Consider the following 13,518-nt stretch of genomic DNA (forward strand, 5'->3'; position numbering starts at 1 on the left):
TTATGGTGTAAACGTGCTGGGTTTTTTTGCTTCTGCTGACGGATGGGTCTTTTTTTTTGGAGAATAAAAGAGGGATAATGAATATCTATTTTGCAATTTCAACTAAGTATACTGAGCCACTTCTTCATGCAGGCAAAAGACGGAAATATATTGATGACCATGTGGTTTCATCTAATAGCCTTTTAAAATGAGCTATTGATTCTTCCCAGCATGTTTTTTCCTTTTAAAAAAAGGAACCTTGAAACAAACATCTTTGATGAGAAAAGGAGTGAAGCACAACACACTCAAAGACTGAGGGAGTAGAAAGAAAAACTGACAGGAACAAAAACAGTAAATACAGCGGCACAAATGATGCCTGGTAATGTTAGTAATTTAAAAAAAAAAAACATATATTCTCGTAATATTCTCTTAAATGTATGCCAGAGACTGAGTAAATACTTTTGAGATTTATTTCTACCTTGTTAATTAAGATATTTTTTTCCTCGTGATGCTGACATTTAAGATACTTGATCGAGTATCACACATTTCCTAAACACAAAACTGATCACAAACACTTATAAAACCAGTTCATTGTATGTGCTCGCCTTCTTTTGAAGGCTACGCTGCATTCACACTTTTTGTGTAATCCAGTTACTTTGCGAGCCAATTTTCCCAGTGAGAAAAACAAAAAAAAAATCCCTAGAGAAAATAATCTCGTCTTGTTGGATCCTGGAGAAGCACAGCTAACACTTCTCAGGAAAAAAAAACTCAGATTTATGCTTTCAGAAGCATCGTTATGTATCATTTGTACAGGTTTTAGCAGAAGGGGTTCACATCGAGACACTCAAGTCTCACCGTTTTGTGATATTTAATGACCCAAATCATCTCACCTTCCACTCCACTGATGCACTTGACGCGGTCGCGAACCTCCACATTGTACCCCTCGAAGGACATGAAGACTCCGTCGGGGTGATAGGGTTCGCGCTGGGCGTAAACCTTCGAGTAGCTGTGCTGGAACTCGAACCGGTCGTAGCCGTCGTACTGCACTATCTTGCCATACACCTCAAAGTACTTCTCCAGCCAGCCGAAAGGCAGGTAGACTTCCCCGCCCTCTCGCCTGCCTTTGATGGTGGAGTCGTCGTTGATCAGGCAATCGATCTCCTCGTACTTGACCCCGCCGAGAACGCCGACGACGGGCGGGGGCTCCGGAGGTTGCGGAGGTTGCTGCTGCTGCTGGCTGCCGTCATCCCTGATCTTAGGACTTGGAGCTACGAAGGCGGCGCGGGGCAGGAAGCGGATGGAGGTGTCGCTGGCGCAGCGGTTCCAGAGCAGCACCGTGATGAGCGTGAAGAGAGCGCAGATGACAATGAGGGTCTTGTAGTTGACCCGTGCAGCCAGGCAGCGCATGTTCACAACCAGGCCTGCACAACACACACAAACAGCACATTAAACCCACGCACAACAAAAAAACAACATTTGTTCAGACGCTCTCTTTTATAAACAGAGACTTATTCATTAAGACAAAATTAAAGCTTTGTTTGAAGAAAACAAACAAAAAAAAAAACAGCGCTTCAAATAATTAACTACCTGATTGAAGCCAGTGAAGATCATTTGTAAAAAAAAAAAAAACATTCCTTTCCTCTCTTAAATCAAATTACTTCAGTGGTGGACAAAAGGGACGCCGACTCTAATCCTTGTAAAGCCTTAAGTGGCGCTGACCCCATCAGGAGTCTGGACAGTGCCCTGCAGGACGTGACCCAGGCCGTTTACTCAAACTGCTCACACCGAACCAAATGGACCGATCTAATAGATCATTAATTAGTAGCATATTAGTCACAAGGTAAAACAAGCAGTTTATAATCAATGACAGAGCGTGGAGCACAACGTCCCTTCACTTATCATTTCATAAAATCCTAAATAAAGTAGATAGCTTAGCTTTTTTTTTACCTGCTGAAGAATACAAAGAGACAGATTTTGTAATAAAGATTGCTTACTCTGATCTAAATCAAACTTCCCATTACTTTGTATGCAAAATATCCAGTAAGTATGTCACCAACACCAGCCGTAGGTTTGTGTATTATCTGTCTTATGTAACTGGCAACAATCAACAACTCTTACAGCTGATCCTCCTTTTCATTCATTTATTTTTTTAAAGAAGGATTGGAGTTAAAACTACATTAATTCCTCACTGCACATTTACAGTTTAGGTGAAAGTTAATTACTTTTATGCCGCCTTGAAGTTGGAACCAGCCAAGGTCAAACTCTAGAAACAATTAACATAACATATTTAAATGTCATGCTTAGCATTTAAATTAATTACCATTTCATTTTTGGGTTTTTTGGGGGTCTGTACAAAAGTTGGAAAATAGACTAATTCTTAGCAAGTTGCTGAAACCAAAGAAGCAAATAAAGATTTCTGGAAGTCACAGCTCATGGCAAAGCAAAAAAATGAAAAGGTATCCAGATACAGCCTACAGTACAAAAGAAAACTGATTTGTACAGTTATTTTTGAACAGTTAATATTCTAATATTCATCTAATAGTTCATGATCTTAGCCTGAAACCACAATATATATGACAGCTAGTTTCAGGTACATGTTTCCTGTTTAGCCTTAAGAGCCGCACGCTCGTTTAATTTACAGCAAATGAGCTACAAGAATCTTTCAAACCAAACTATTGTATTTCCTCAAGATAATTTTCTCCGAGATGTAGACGGACTGTAAAGTTGCCCAAACTGGACATTCGTCAGACGCCGACAGATGATCCCGTTATTTATTCCGAGGATGTTTTGTTTAATTCCGGCCCGTTGCGTCTCCTGCATCTCCAGGTCCTGCCGAGCCTCAACCCAATTGCCCTTTCGAAAGGTTCGCACCATCATTCATGTCTAACTTTGACATTTTTTAATCCAATTTTAAGCCTTTTCTTTCCCCATGCCGCCCCTTGTGTCTTAACATAATGCCGCGGTCATACTATTGTTTATATTCCGCGTCAAAAATCCATTTCCACTCAGCCAATGTATCATTTCTTACTGCAATTATTCGAATGATTATTTGTTTTTCGCAATATTAAACTGTGTCACATAAATCGGGCGTGTTGCTGGTCTTGGCGAGAGTCGGGATTCATGTTTTATGCCTTCTGTTTGTCTTCGACATTTTCACTAAGCAAACAAGAAATCAATGCACAACCTTTAGCCTCCTCCTCCACACTAATTACAGCTTACTGCCCACAGAGTTTACTGTTAAAGTGATGACAGAGGAGGGAGAGGCAAAAATCATTACTCTCCAAGTTCATTCCACTATCTCTCCTTAACTGAGCTGCAGCTGAAGGTTGGTGCAATTAATGTGCATTAATTAGAGCGATGCAAAGTCAAATGACTGAGCTGCAGGCCTCTTGAAAAATGTTAACGCACAAGACTACTGTAATCAACAAGGATGTAGACTCTGAGTGCTTGACGACTTCAAAACCAAACTTGTCTCGTCCTGCTGTCTTATTTTATTTATTTATTTTTTTGCTGCTACCCTTCAGTGTATCTCTGCTTGATTAGTTATTGGCACACACAAAGGTCACTGACATTTAAAGACAACACAGCCTGGTGCAGTGATGAAACGCCGGGCCGATCGGAGCTCTAACGCTGGTAGAACCGTGAGGCAGAAGGCCTACAGACCGCACCCGGAAAGATAAGTAGGACCGGTCCTGTGGAGGAACCAGCAATAAATATCGTCTCTTGTTTGTAGCTCTCTGTTGATGGTGCTGAGCTCAGGCTCGAGGTTGATATACATCAGCTTTAAGCTCTGAGACATGAGGAGTACCCTACAGCTTCTCTCACACTTGGGATGCAGTTCATCTAAATCATTGTCCCATTTCACCAAAGTCATTCAGACCTTAACACTTGGAGAGTATACACACAAAAGCAAGGCGCCCGACCCTGCCGGTATTCTGAAATTTTATACTTCTGTCTTCTGAACCGTAAAGAAATTGTCAAAATAAAGAACCCAAGCCGCTGTTCCATTCTAATGCAGAAATGTTTTCACTGTTTGAGACAATTTTCCTCAGAAATCTTAACAGATTTATAAAATTTCAAAGCAAAAAAAGCAGTGTCCTATTGTTTATTATCATTATGATTCATAGCAAGTTAAGACAAAAATTAAGGCTATTATTTCAGATTCTGTTTCTTCAAATAAAGACATTTGTAAATCATTTTTTGCAGCTAAGCATCAGCTAATTACAAACCAAACACACATTTTTGTTGCTTCTTACACAGACAGTGCTGCATCATCCCTGGAGTATTTTGACCCAGATTCATTTGCATATACCTATTCATCTATCTAGAAAATGTTCCCACCAGAGAACGAGAACCGTAGTGGTTTCTTAAAACTCTCAGTATAATTTGTGTTTGTTTTCAAGACAAGCAAATAACTGACTGTGCTTGCTGTGCAGTACAGACAACAGACACAACAGTGTTACTGTTTCAAAACTGCAAAACGTCTGATGATGGTCAAAAATAGACTTGGCCTGTTCAAATTTGTATTTTCGAAACCGTTTTGAATCAGTTTCGGGTGATTTCACAGCTCCAAAGGGTGCCTTTGTTCACATTTGGTGGTAAAACCGTGTATCCTAAAACGTTTTGCGATCGTATGTCAATTACCTGCTCTGCGCTGAATGTCGATACACACACGGCAACATCACATAATCAGACTTCTGAACCATTTTATTATTTCGGGATTAACGTGGTTCAGAGCCATTTGAGTTGCGGTTTTATCTTTTAATAAGCCTAATTACCCAGCAGATGCAAAGTAAGTGATATAAAGGGGCAAAAATGATTAATGACTTCACAGAACTCCGTGTCAGAGCTAAAACTCGATTTTAACCAGTAAAAATCCACCACAAACAAACAGTGCTCTGACAGCTGTCAGCTGTTTTACACAGCTTCACTGAGAACGTGACGTCAGCGCTGTGTTCAGTGAGGTAAATATAATGTGGCATAATGCTGTTGTTCTCACTTTAAACCTTCAGAGACCCACAGTGGTGGTCCAACAGCTTTAAAGCAGTTAAAACAAACATTAAACCAGATGAACTCGCCCATACAGCATCCTGTAATCCACTTTGATTAATTAAGTCTTGATAAAACTGAACTTTTTATTTAGAAGGATTTTGATAAATGTCTCATTAAAACACTTAACTGGAAAAAAAACTAAAATAAAAAAAAAATATTCAGAATATATACGTATGTTTGACAAATGCTCATATATCAAACATATGTGGAAACGAGTTGAAGGTGGTTTGAGTGAAAACGTTTTCAGTGCGCACCGAGGGAGTTCAGATTTATATTTAGCGCTTTCCGACTGCAATTGAATAGATAAAAACTGCTTTAAACAACAGGTCTGAAAAACCTCTTAGATGACTAAATACATCCTACACAGAGAACCAATTTCTATAACACCGACATTTATCTTTTAATAGCCTTTAAAAAAGTCATCATGGACTCCATAATGCTCCAACATCAACTATAAAAAGGTAAAAGATGAGAAAAAACTACGACCACACGACTATCCTTTACCTTTAAGGGTTTAGATATGAAGACCTGTTGATATAAAGCTTTCGGTAATCCAGTGGTTACCAGATGTGTTCAGGAGGTTTTGCTCTGATATAATCTCTCTGCTGATAATACTTTGATTTTGAAGATAAACAACACGAACATGAAACGAATGAAAAAAAAAAGAAAAGATATACGGACAGAAGGTGAAAGACGATCCTATTGGAGGATAAAAGCCCCTTGTGCTCGACAGATTAAAGCTAGAAAAAAAAAACTGAAAAATAAAAGCAGCTTTTCAGCTTATATGCTCCCTTTTGAAAAAAAAAAAAAAAAAAGTCTGCAGTTGCAGATAAAGGCTGCTTGAGACTTTCAGATTCTTCTTCAGCGACAGAATAATTCAGAGCGAATAACCGGAAGAAATGAAAGAGTTTTCATATTGGTTTTTTTTGGTGGTTTAGGTCGCATGAACTATTTAATTCAAGACTTTCCAAACCACCACAATAAAAGCACACACTTAGACAGCACATTACCCAACAACGAGGCTCTTTGTTATGAACTGTACGTGCCAGGAACTGAACAAGAACGTGGCAACAACTTCTGTTGTGTTTCATTTCAAAAATCGACAGAAAAACAAATACCATTTTGCGCTGTACCAGGCAGTGTATTTTATCCATTAAATATAAAATAAGAAAGCCCCCTTTTTAATTTACATTCTAAAAGTAACCCTCTTTCCTCGAGATGGATGAAAGAAACATTACAGAACTATAAAGACATCAGTTTACATTTATGACAGCAACGATAGCATCATTTCAGTACTATGTTAAGCTTCAAGAAGCTATTTTTTACAAGGTGGCATTAGTTTAGAGAACTTGATGCATGTTCAATTATATAATTTGTTAAAAATAAATAGTTGTGTTGATTTGTGTATTTGACTCGGATCTGCCTGTTCACCCCTGAGCTCCACTGGATGGGGTGAAAGTGCTGCCTGAGGCCTTTTCAGCAGCATCACTGGATCTCCAGACAAATGAAAATTAATGGTGAAAACGGCTGCCCATCTCTGTCTTTTCTAGGCGAGCAGTTTTTCATTAAGATCGTTGAATGGAGTGAGCCTTAAAAGCAAAAAAAAAAAAATCAGTCGGGCTGACAGCTCATACTGGTGTACGACCACGGCGTTAATTTCCACTCAGAAGCTTTGGCTACCTCCAGTAACGCAGATCATTCTAGCAGCTGGATGCCGGAGATCTGACATTAAGGGGGGAGGCAGCTGTTGGAGATGAATGGTGGGGGGGGGTGAGATGGAGACAATCCAGAGTGAAATGAGCTGTGAAACCACGGACTTGTAACCACGATGCCAATGACTGACTAGCTGTCGGTTAATGAGAATGGACAGAGTCATTTCCTGCTTTGTGCTGAACATTGTCATAACAGCATTCATCTGAAATGGCTCTCCGTTTAGTTTTCGAGGCGTGCGTTTTGGTGATTGTCACAAGGTAAGGAGCGCGATGGGGCTGGGCTGCGGGATGAGTGAGAGAATTGTAAATTCTCCTTTCACTGCTACGGAGAATCACAAATAACCATCAAAGCAATAAAATGCTGAGAGCTTGTGAGGTGCACCCTGCGCGTTTGAAGTTCAAGTGATGAAACCTGAACTAAATTTTCTGACGTCGAACTGAGCTCCACCACTGGTGTAAGGTGCCAGTTTGAGACTGCCAGTTAATAATCAGCTTATACTAAAGCTTAGAGGCGTCTTAGCATATGAAGACGGTGTGTGTGTATAGTGTGTGTGTGTGTAGATAGTTATTGTGGGTGTCTATTATGGTTCTGAATCTGATCATTATACTGCAGAGGAGTGACGGCATATCCAAGGCAACAGCTGAGGGTGGGATTTGCATCTTTATTACACAACTAAATGTAATTCAAAACAATTTCTTTTCCATTTTATATTTGGTTCAGTCTACTACAATTAGATATGTATATATAAAGAATTAACTACTATAAAGTGATCTTTCCTTTAGTTTTAGTCATTAAGCCTCTGAGCCCTTGAACTTCAGCTCAGAAGTCAACTAAATGAAAAAAGCTACACCAACTGCTTGATAATAAAGAGTTAATAGAAAAAAAAGAGGAGCTAAATACTTAAACATATTTCCAAACTAAATGATATAAATGCGTAATTAAAAACAATGTTGGTGTTAAGTCGCTTAATTTAGAATCTTTTTGTAGACTCAACATGGCTACAGTTTCTCAGGACACTTTTCAGCTGAATCAGAACAGAAGCTACCTTTTAGGGGTGCATCTACATGTCAAACTTTGCAAAAAATAAATAAAATGACCTTAGGCTTGATTCCTGACCCCTCAAACGTTCCACCAGACATAAGGCTTGGTCTGTAAGTGTAGCAGCTTATTTAAAAATCTAACAAAATTCAAACAGTGTTGTTGTCCTGCACACGTTGCATCTTGTTCTCCCCAAACAAGGCGCTGGTGTTGAAACCTGAGCACAACCTCCGACCAGCTTTCTACCTGTGCTCTTTTCAAAGACTGGCAGATGGTCGGCTAACAGATCTTCAACAACACTACACGCCAGCACATAAATCTGCACCACACACAACAACACTGCTTTGTTAAGAGGCAGCCAGTAAGTGAATAAACTGCTTTGCGGTTAATGCCTCAGTGTGTTTTACCGTGGAGGATTAAGCAAGTCATTACCACAAAGCTTACAGCTGAGGTCTGCTGGGAGATTAAGGCAACTATGACTCGAATGAGAAGACGCAAAAGGAAAAAGAAAATAAATGGATTGTTTGAGAGGCAGGTCAAGCCGGGCGCTTGTTCGAACACAGCATAAAAAGTGTGTGAGTAAACACATAAAGATTTCCTGCTCACCGGTACCACTTCCGCAACAGGAATGTGGACCATGTAAACACGGCCACTTAAACCAAATTATAACTAGAAGCACTCAGAGAGCACAAACCTCTGCCAAGGACACAGAATGATGAAAACAAGTTGTACGACTTGAATCATAATCTGGATCAGCACCAAAATTTAATGTTGTTTGTTTTTTGTGAAATCCTCAACATTTCCAGAAAATTTAGTTTTTACCTGATCTTTGCTAACAGACAGACAAACAAACCAACAAATACAACCGGAAACAGAACTTCCTTGGTGGAGGAAACTAAAGGGTCACATGTAGGAGCAGAGACAACTTTTCAACAAAGGCGTTATCTGTGACCTTGACCTTTGACCCCATGAACCTTGAAATCAACAGGCATCCTCTTTGACCCATGAGGCGTCCAGCTGAGCAGTTTCAAATTCCTACATCGCACTGTTGAAGAGTTAGAGCATTAGGTGAGATGTGGTGTTGACCTTTGACCCCATCACCTTAAAATCAACAGTGATCACCCCTGACCCCTGAGGTGTCCAGCTGTGGAGTTTAAAATCCTATTATACAGCTGCAGAACTAGAACTCTGGCTGAACTGTGACTTTGACCGGATCACCACCAAAATATATCTGTTTAACAAACGACAATTTATGTGACAAAAATACAGCTAGCAAAAACAAAACAAAACAAACAAAAAAAACAATAAAAGGAGTCCCAAAACTAATTTTCTAATACAAGGTTTTAAGAATATTTGAAGACATTACAGATCTCAGTGCCCAAATTACACCATTCCTCATGTTGTTGGTTTTTTTTTTGTAATTTCAAGACATGACTGTGTAAGAAAATGTTCAGCTTTAGCTTGACTAGTAGGAAAGGAGAAAACTCAGGGAAAAAAAAAAAGGATGAAACCTCGAAATCATCCAAAGCAGATACCATTCTGAATATTTTGGGGCGTTCTTTGTGCACACAAATGCTTTCATTTTGTGGTGCTGTCAAACTGATAAGAGACATTTTGCTATTCTTTACTGAACATCTCTCTCTGTATGTGTCTCTCTTCTGGTGTCGTTCTCAATATACATAAAAAAAAACCTAACAAATGAGCCAAACTGTGAGAGCATCCAAATGTTGTGATTAGCTGTGCTGAAACATGTAACTAAAAATATAACAGAATACATTAACCCTATCATGTTGTCATTATCAAACCAGATTGTACGACAGTATCAGACATTTCTGCCATATGTTCACACTAATCTCTAAACAACTAAAAGGGAGCTATTTGACAAAGACTTTAATTAAACAGGTACACTGAATGTAAGTTTAACACGGGGAGAGTACAACAAAACAGCTTCAGACATCATCAGTGGTACAAAGATGTCCTTATTATCTATAACTAATCAAACATTCTGCGTGGGAATGGGTTTCAGTCGCCACAAACAGACACAATTATCTGTCTTTTATACAAGCTAATAAACAAGCTTATTAGGAAGCCTTTGCCTTCCTAATAAAAGTGAAACTAATTCAAAGAAGAAAGAAAGCGGGGCTTGAGATCAAATCTATGTTCAAGAATTTCATCATACAAGTAAAAGCAGGTCATTTTTCCACAGCAGATGTTAAAGTAGAAGAGCCAAGAGTTAATTTGTATAATGAATTGAGGAAAAAAAAAAAGAACTCAGCATGCCTGTAAGACTGCAGCAGACAAAGTGTGCTACTTCATTAAAATGAAAAACAAGCCCAGTCAAAGTTACAACAAGGTCACAATTAAGAAGGCTGCGTTACGTACATTAATATACAACTTCCCATTTGTTTTCATTTTGTTGGTACCCAAGGAGCTTAAAGGCACTTTGACAGCGACGACTGCGTGGATACTTGCCTCCTCGGATGCTTTCACAAAGAAGCGAAGACCTGGCTCAACATCGCGTCCACCTTCGCTCCCAACTCTGTCCTCAGCCTGTTCTTTGGCTACTTTCTGCCTGCAGCCTCCCCAGGAATCTAAAAACAAAAGAAAGTTCATTACTAGGTCGCAAACGTACATAATAATACACCAACAAGCAACAATCTCTTTGGCATACTTAAAGAAAAGAACTAAAATGGTTTCACTGCGACTTACTTTATCACAACACTGTATATCAATAAGTCGATCCCCTTTAGCCATCTAAACAACTCTGACCAGTCGCTGTTATGTGTGTGTGTGTGTGTGTGGGAGGGGTTCAAATTAGTCTGCAAAAATGCTAAAAGGAATGTAGCAGGATGTTGAAGACTGTAGCAGGATGCAAGTTATCCCAGAAGATTGCTTCGTATCAACATGATAAAATGTTCATTTGCTCTCTGCAAAGGTTTAGTTCGTGATCAGTTGACTGGGATGCCGACAGCTGAATTCTTATTCATTCCTTCGAGCGTCACGAATCAAGCATGCGCTACACTCTTAAAAGAAATCCTTTAAACAAGATAAATTAATTATGACTCAGAGCTCTAAAGCAATACAAACAATTCAAAGACAAATGTAACTAACTGCTGAGATGTCTATATATATATATATATATATTTTTTTTTTTGATTTTATTGTTTGCAGTGTGGCTAATTATACTCTTAAATAAATGCTCGTCAGACTTTGACAGTGATGCACTATGATTGAACATCAGGAAGCAAATGCATGTGTAATTGCAGCCATGATTAATTTAGATGCTTTTTAACAGCAGGGTCGTTATTATACAATCAATCAGGGAATTTATGCAAACAGTCTTATGGATAGTTTATCATGCAGCTTGTCTTACCAATGCATTTATCTCTCCCGATGAAACAAGTTGTGAAGTTATCGACTGCGTTAAATCACCGTATCAAAGAAACCATTTTGAGCTTTTAATGAAATGCTCACTGGCAAAACTAAGTTAAAATAAAAACCAAAAAAAAACAGGGCTGCTGAAACTGACAAATTGAGGTCATATATTTTAGGATAATGTAGTCATTTAGAGTTAAATAAGTTAAAGCATAAACGATTCACCTCAGATTAGTCTCTTCAGTTTACCATTGACGTTTCGCTGTTTTCAAAAGCCTTTTCTTAGTTACAAAGTTGAGATGGCCAGATAATTTAAACTATTTTCATCATAAAACATACAAACATCAAAACCAGCTTCCTGTGATCCGAATTCCTGTAAACAGTCTGCAAAGAAAAACACTGATACTATTAGGAAGGAAATCTGACTTGAAACCTGTGCATGCTCACTGTAAATACAGTGTTTAAAGTTTAAGAAAGAAACAACCCAAAAGTTCCATTATTATTATTATTTCTGAAATAATTTTATTGTGAAGAGTCGACGTAGAAGCTGGGTAGTGTGAATCCAGCCAAAGAGAGAACATTATCAGTCAGAGTAAAAACAAAGCACAAACGCTGGCAGCAATCTTAATCAATATTCCGTAGCTTCTGTATGAGAGGACTAATGCTTTTTGAGGCAGGTGTGCTGCAGGCAGAAGGTAAAAGGAGGAAAAAAGGAAAGCAAACACCAGCCGAGGGCTTTTCATTCTTTCTGAATCTCATCCTGCACCCCCTTTTTCCTCCCAATCACTTCAAGGTACAAGCATATGTTTGGTTTGAAAAGCTGACGGAGACGCATTAAGCAGGGGATCCCACTGAGAGTTTAAAAGTATTGTGAAGGAGATGAAAAAATAAAAAATTTCTGCCGAAAATATTGGAATAAAATGTCGTAATGCTTAACAGTTTTCAGATGTCTGCCTCTTCAAGAGGATGAAAAGCAGGATTTACTCCATCACCATCTTCTGAGCCATTTTTGTTGTTGTTTTGTTTTAGCTACTTATATTCATCAGAAAAAAAATAATAATTCAAGATGCTTATAATCTTGTGAACTTAATGGCCCTCAAATGCTACAGTAGGATTTCTTTTATGTTTAAAAAATTCTAAGCAAATGCAAGATTTCAGCTCTTTGGAATTTTCCATTTTAAACATTTACGTTTGTGTACATTTCAACTATAAAACTGAGGCCAAGTCACATAAAGGTATGAAATAATGTGGTCATAACAGATTAAAATATTTATCAAAATAAATATTAATACACGGGGATCAGTCGGCACATATAATCTTCAAATGTGAACCTGAAGATTGCAATGTGATTAAAAATGCTAAGGTTTATGTGATCACTTTGTGTGCACATGCAAACACCGATTACATTTATCACAAAAGACTATCAGCTCATTTTTATACACATTGGGAAGAAATACCAACAATGTGAGGAAAAAAGTAGACCTAGACCCATTGGAGACATTACTACACATACGAAGAATGTATAAATTCTTATTTTTGTTCGCCTAAAGTTGATCGTTTTCATGTTTTTATTGAAATATACAGGGTATGTTTTAAACACTGAGGTGGGACGTACCTAGATACTTTCATCCTAAATATCTGCTCTCTCTTAAGGGCCAGTTTTTAAGTTTCCAAATGAGGAGGCATTTACTTTCACGGAAGTTTGAAACCTGGATGCGTGAGAGTTGCACTAATCTTTTCGTATTAAACCAACAAGACCATCAGAGTCTCATTTCCTTTTATCTTAACATTTCTAAACCCACAAGGGCCAAGAATGAAAAAGTAATTAGTTTTCTAAACCTCTGCTTTAGCCTCTGCGCTTAAGATGAATAACGTGAAGTTTGTTTTTATCTACCTGAAAGAGCGCCGCGAGCGATTAGCAACCCTGTTAAAACAATTTTAGGTGAACAAAATGCAACAAAGGAACAAAATAATAAATAAATAAAAGCAACTTCATGAATAGATTTAAAATGCAGATTCCTTTTTTTATTTCTTCTTCTAGCATAATAGATTTTCTTTGCTTGCAATAACGTAAAGGTCAAAGATGTTTCATTTTCAAATCAGTTCCCAGAACAAAGTCTCGTCTGGTTATAATACGGTGTTTCTGTAATGTCCTGCTCTCCAGTTTAAAAGACATCCGCCTGTCACTCATTGCTCGCAAACTGCAGCTGAAAGTGGGAGCCCGGGTTCTGGACCCATCTAAGTCCGAGTATGGACACACTGGAACAACTCCAATCCACGGACACTCTCAAACAATGGACCTTCTGCCGCCGTACGGCCTCAAAGCTGTGGAAGCAGCAGGAGGTGGATTATAGTTCTCTA

General features: G+C 38.6%; 1 protein-coding gene across 2 annotated transcripts in view; it reads right to left on the reverse strand.

The window, feature by feature from the left end:
- glceb (glucuronic acid epimerase b) overlaps window positions 1-13,518 on the reverse strand; it is a 47,607-nt gene that overhangs the window by 15,931 nt on the left and 18,158 nt on the right. For both annotated transcript variants that reach the window (XM_017414273.3, XM_037979772.1), the window contains exons 2-3: window positions 10,255-10,373; window positions 870-1,400 (exon numbers count right to left, since the gene is read on the reverse strand). In XM_017414273.3, the coding sequence (XP_017269762.1) occupies window positions 870-1,386 (517 nt within the window). In that variant the 5' untranslated portion in view covers window positions 1,387-1,400; window positions 10,255-10,373. The remainder of the gene's footprint in view (window positions 1-869; window positions 1,401-10,254; window positions 10,374-13,518) is intronic.

Source organism: Kryptolebias marmoratus, linkage group LG15 (assembly GCF_001649575.2).
Source record: "Kryptolebias marmoratus isolate JLee-2015 linkage group LG15, ASM164957v2, whole genome shotgun sequence".
In the NCBI taxonomy this organism is placed as follows: Eukaryota; Metazoa; Chordata; class Actinopteri; order Cyprinodontiformes; family Rivulidae; genus Kryptolebias; species Kryptolebias marmoratus.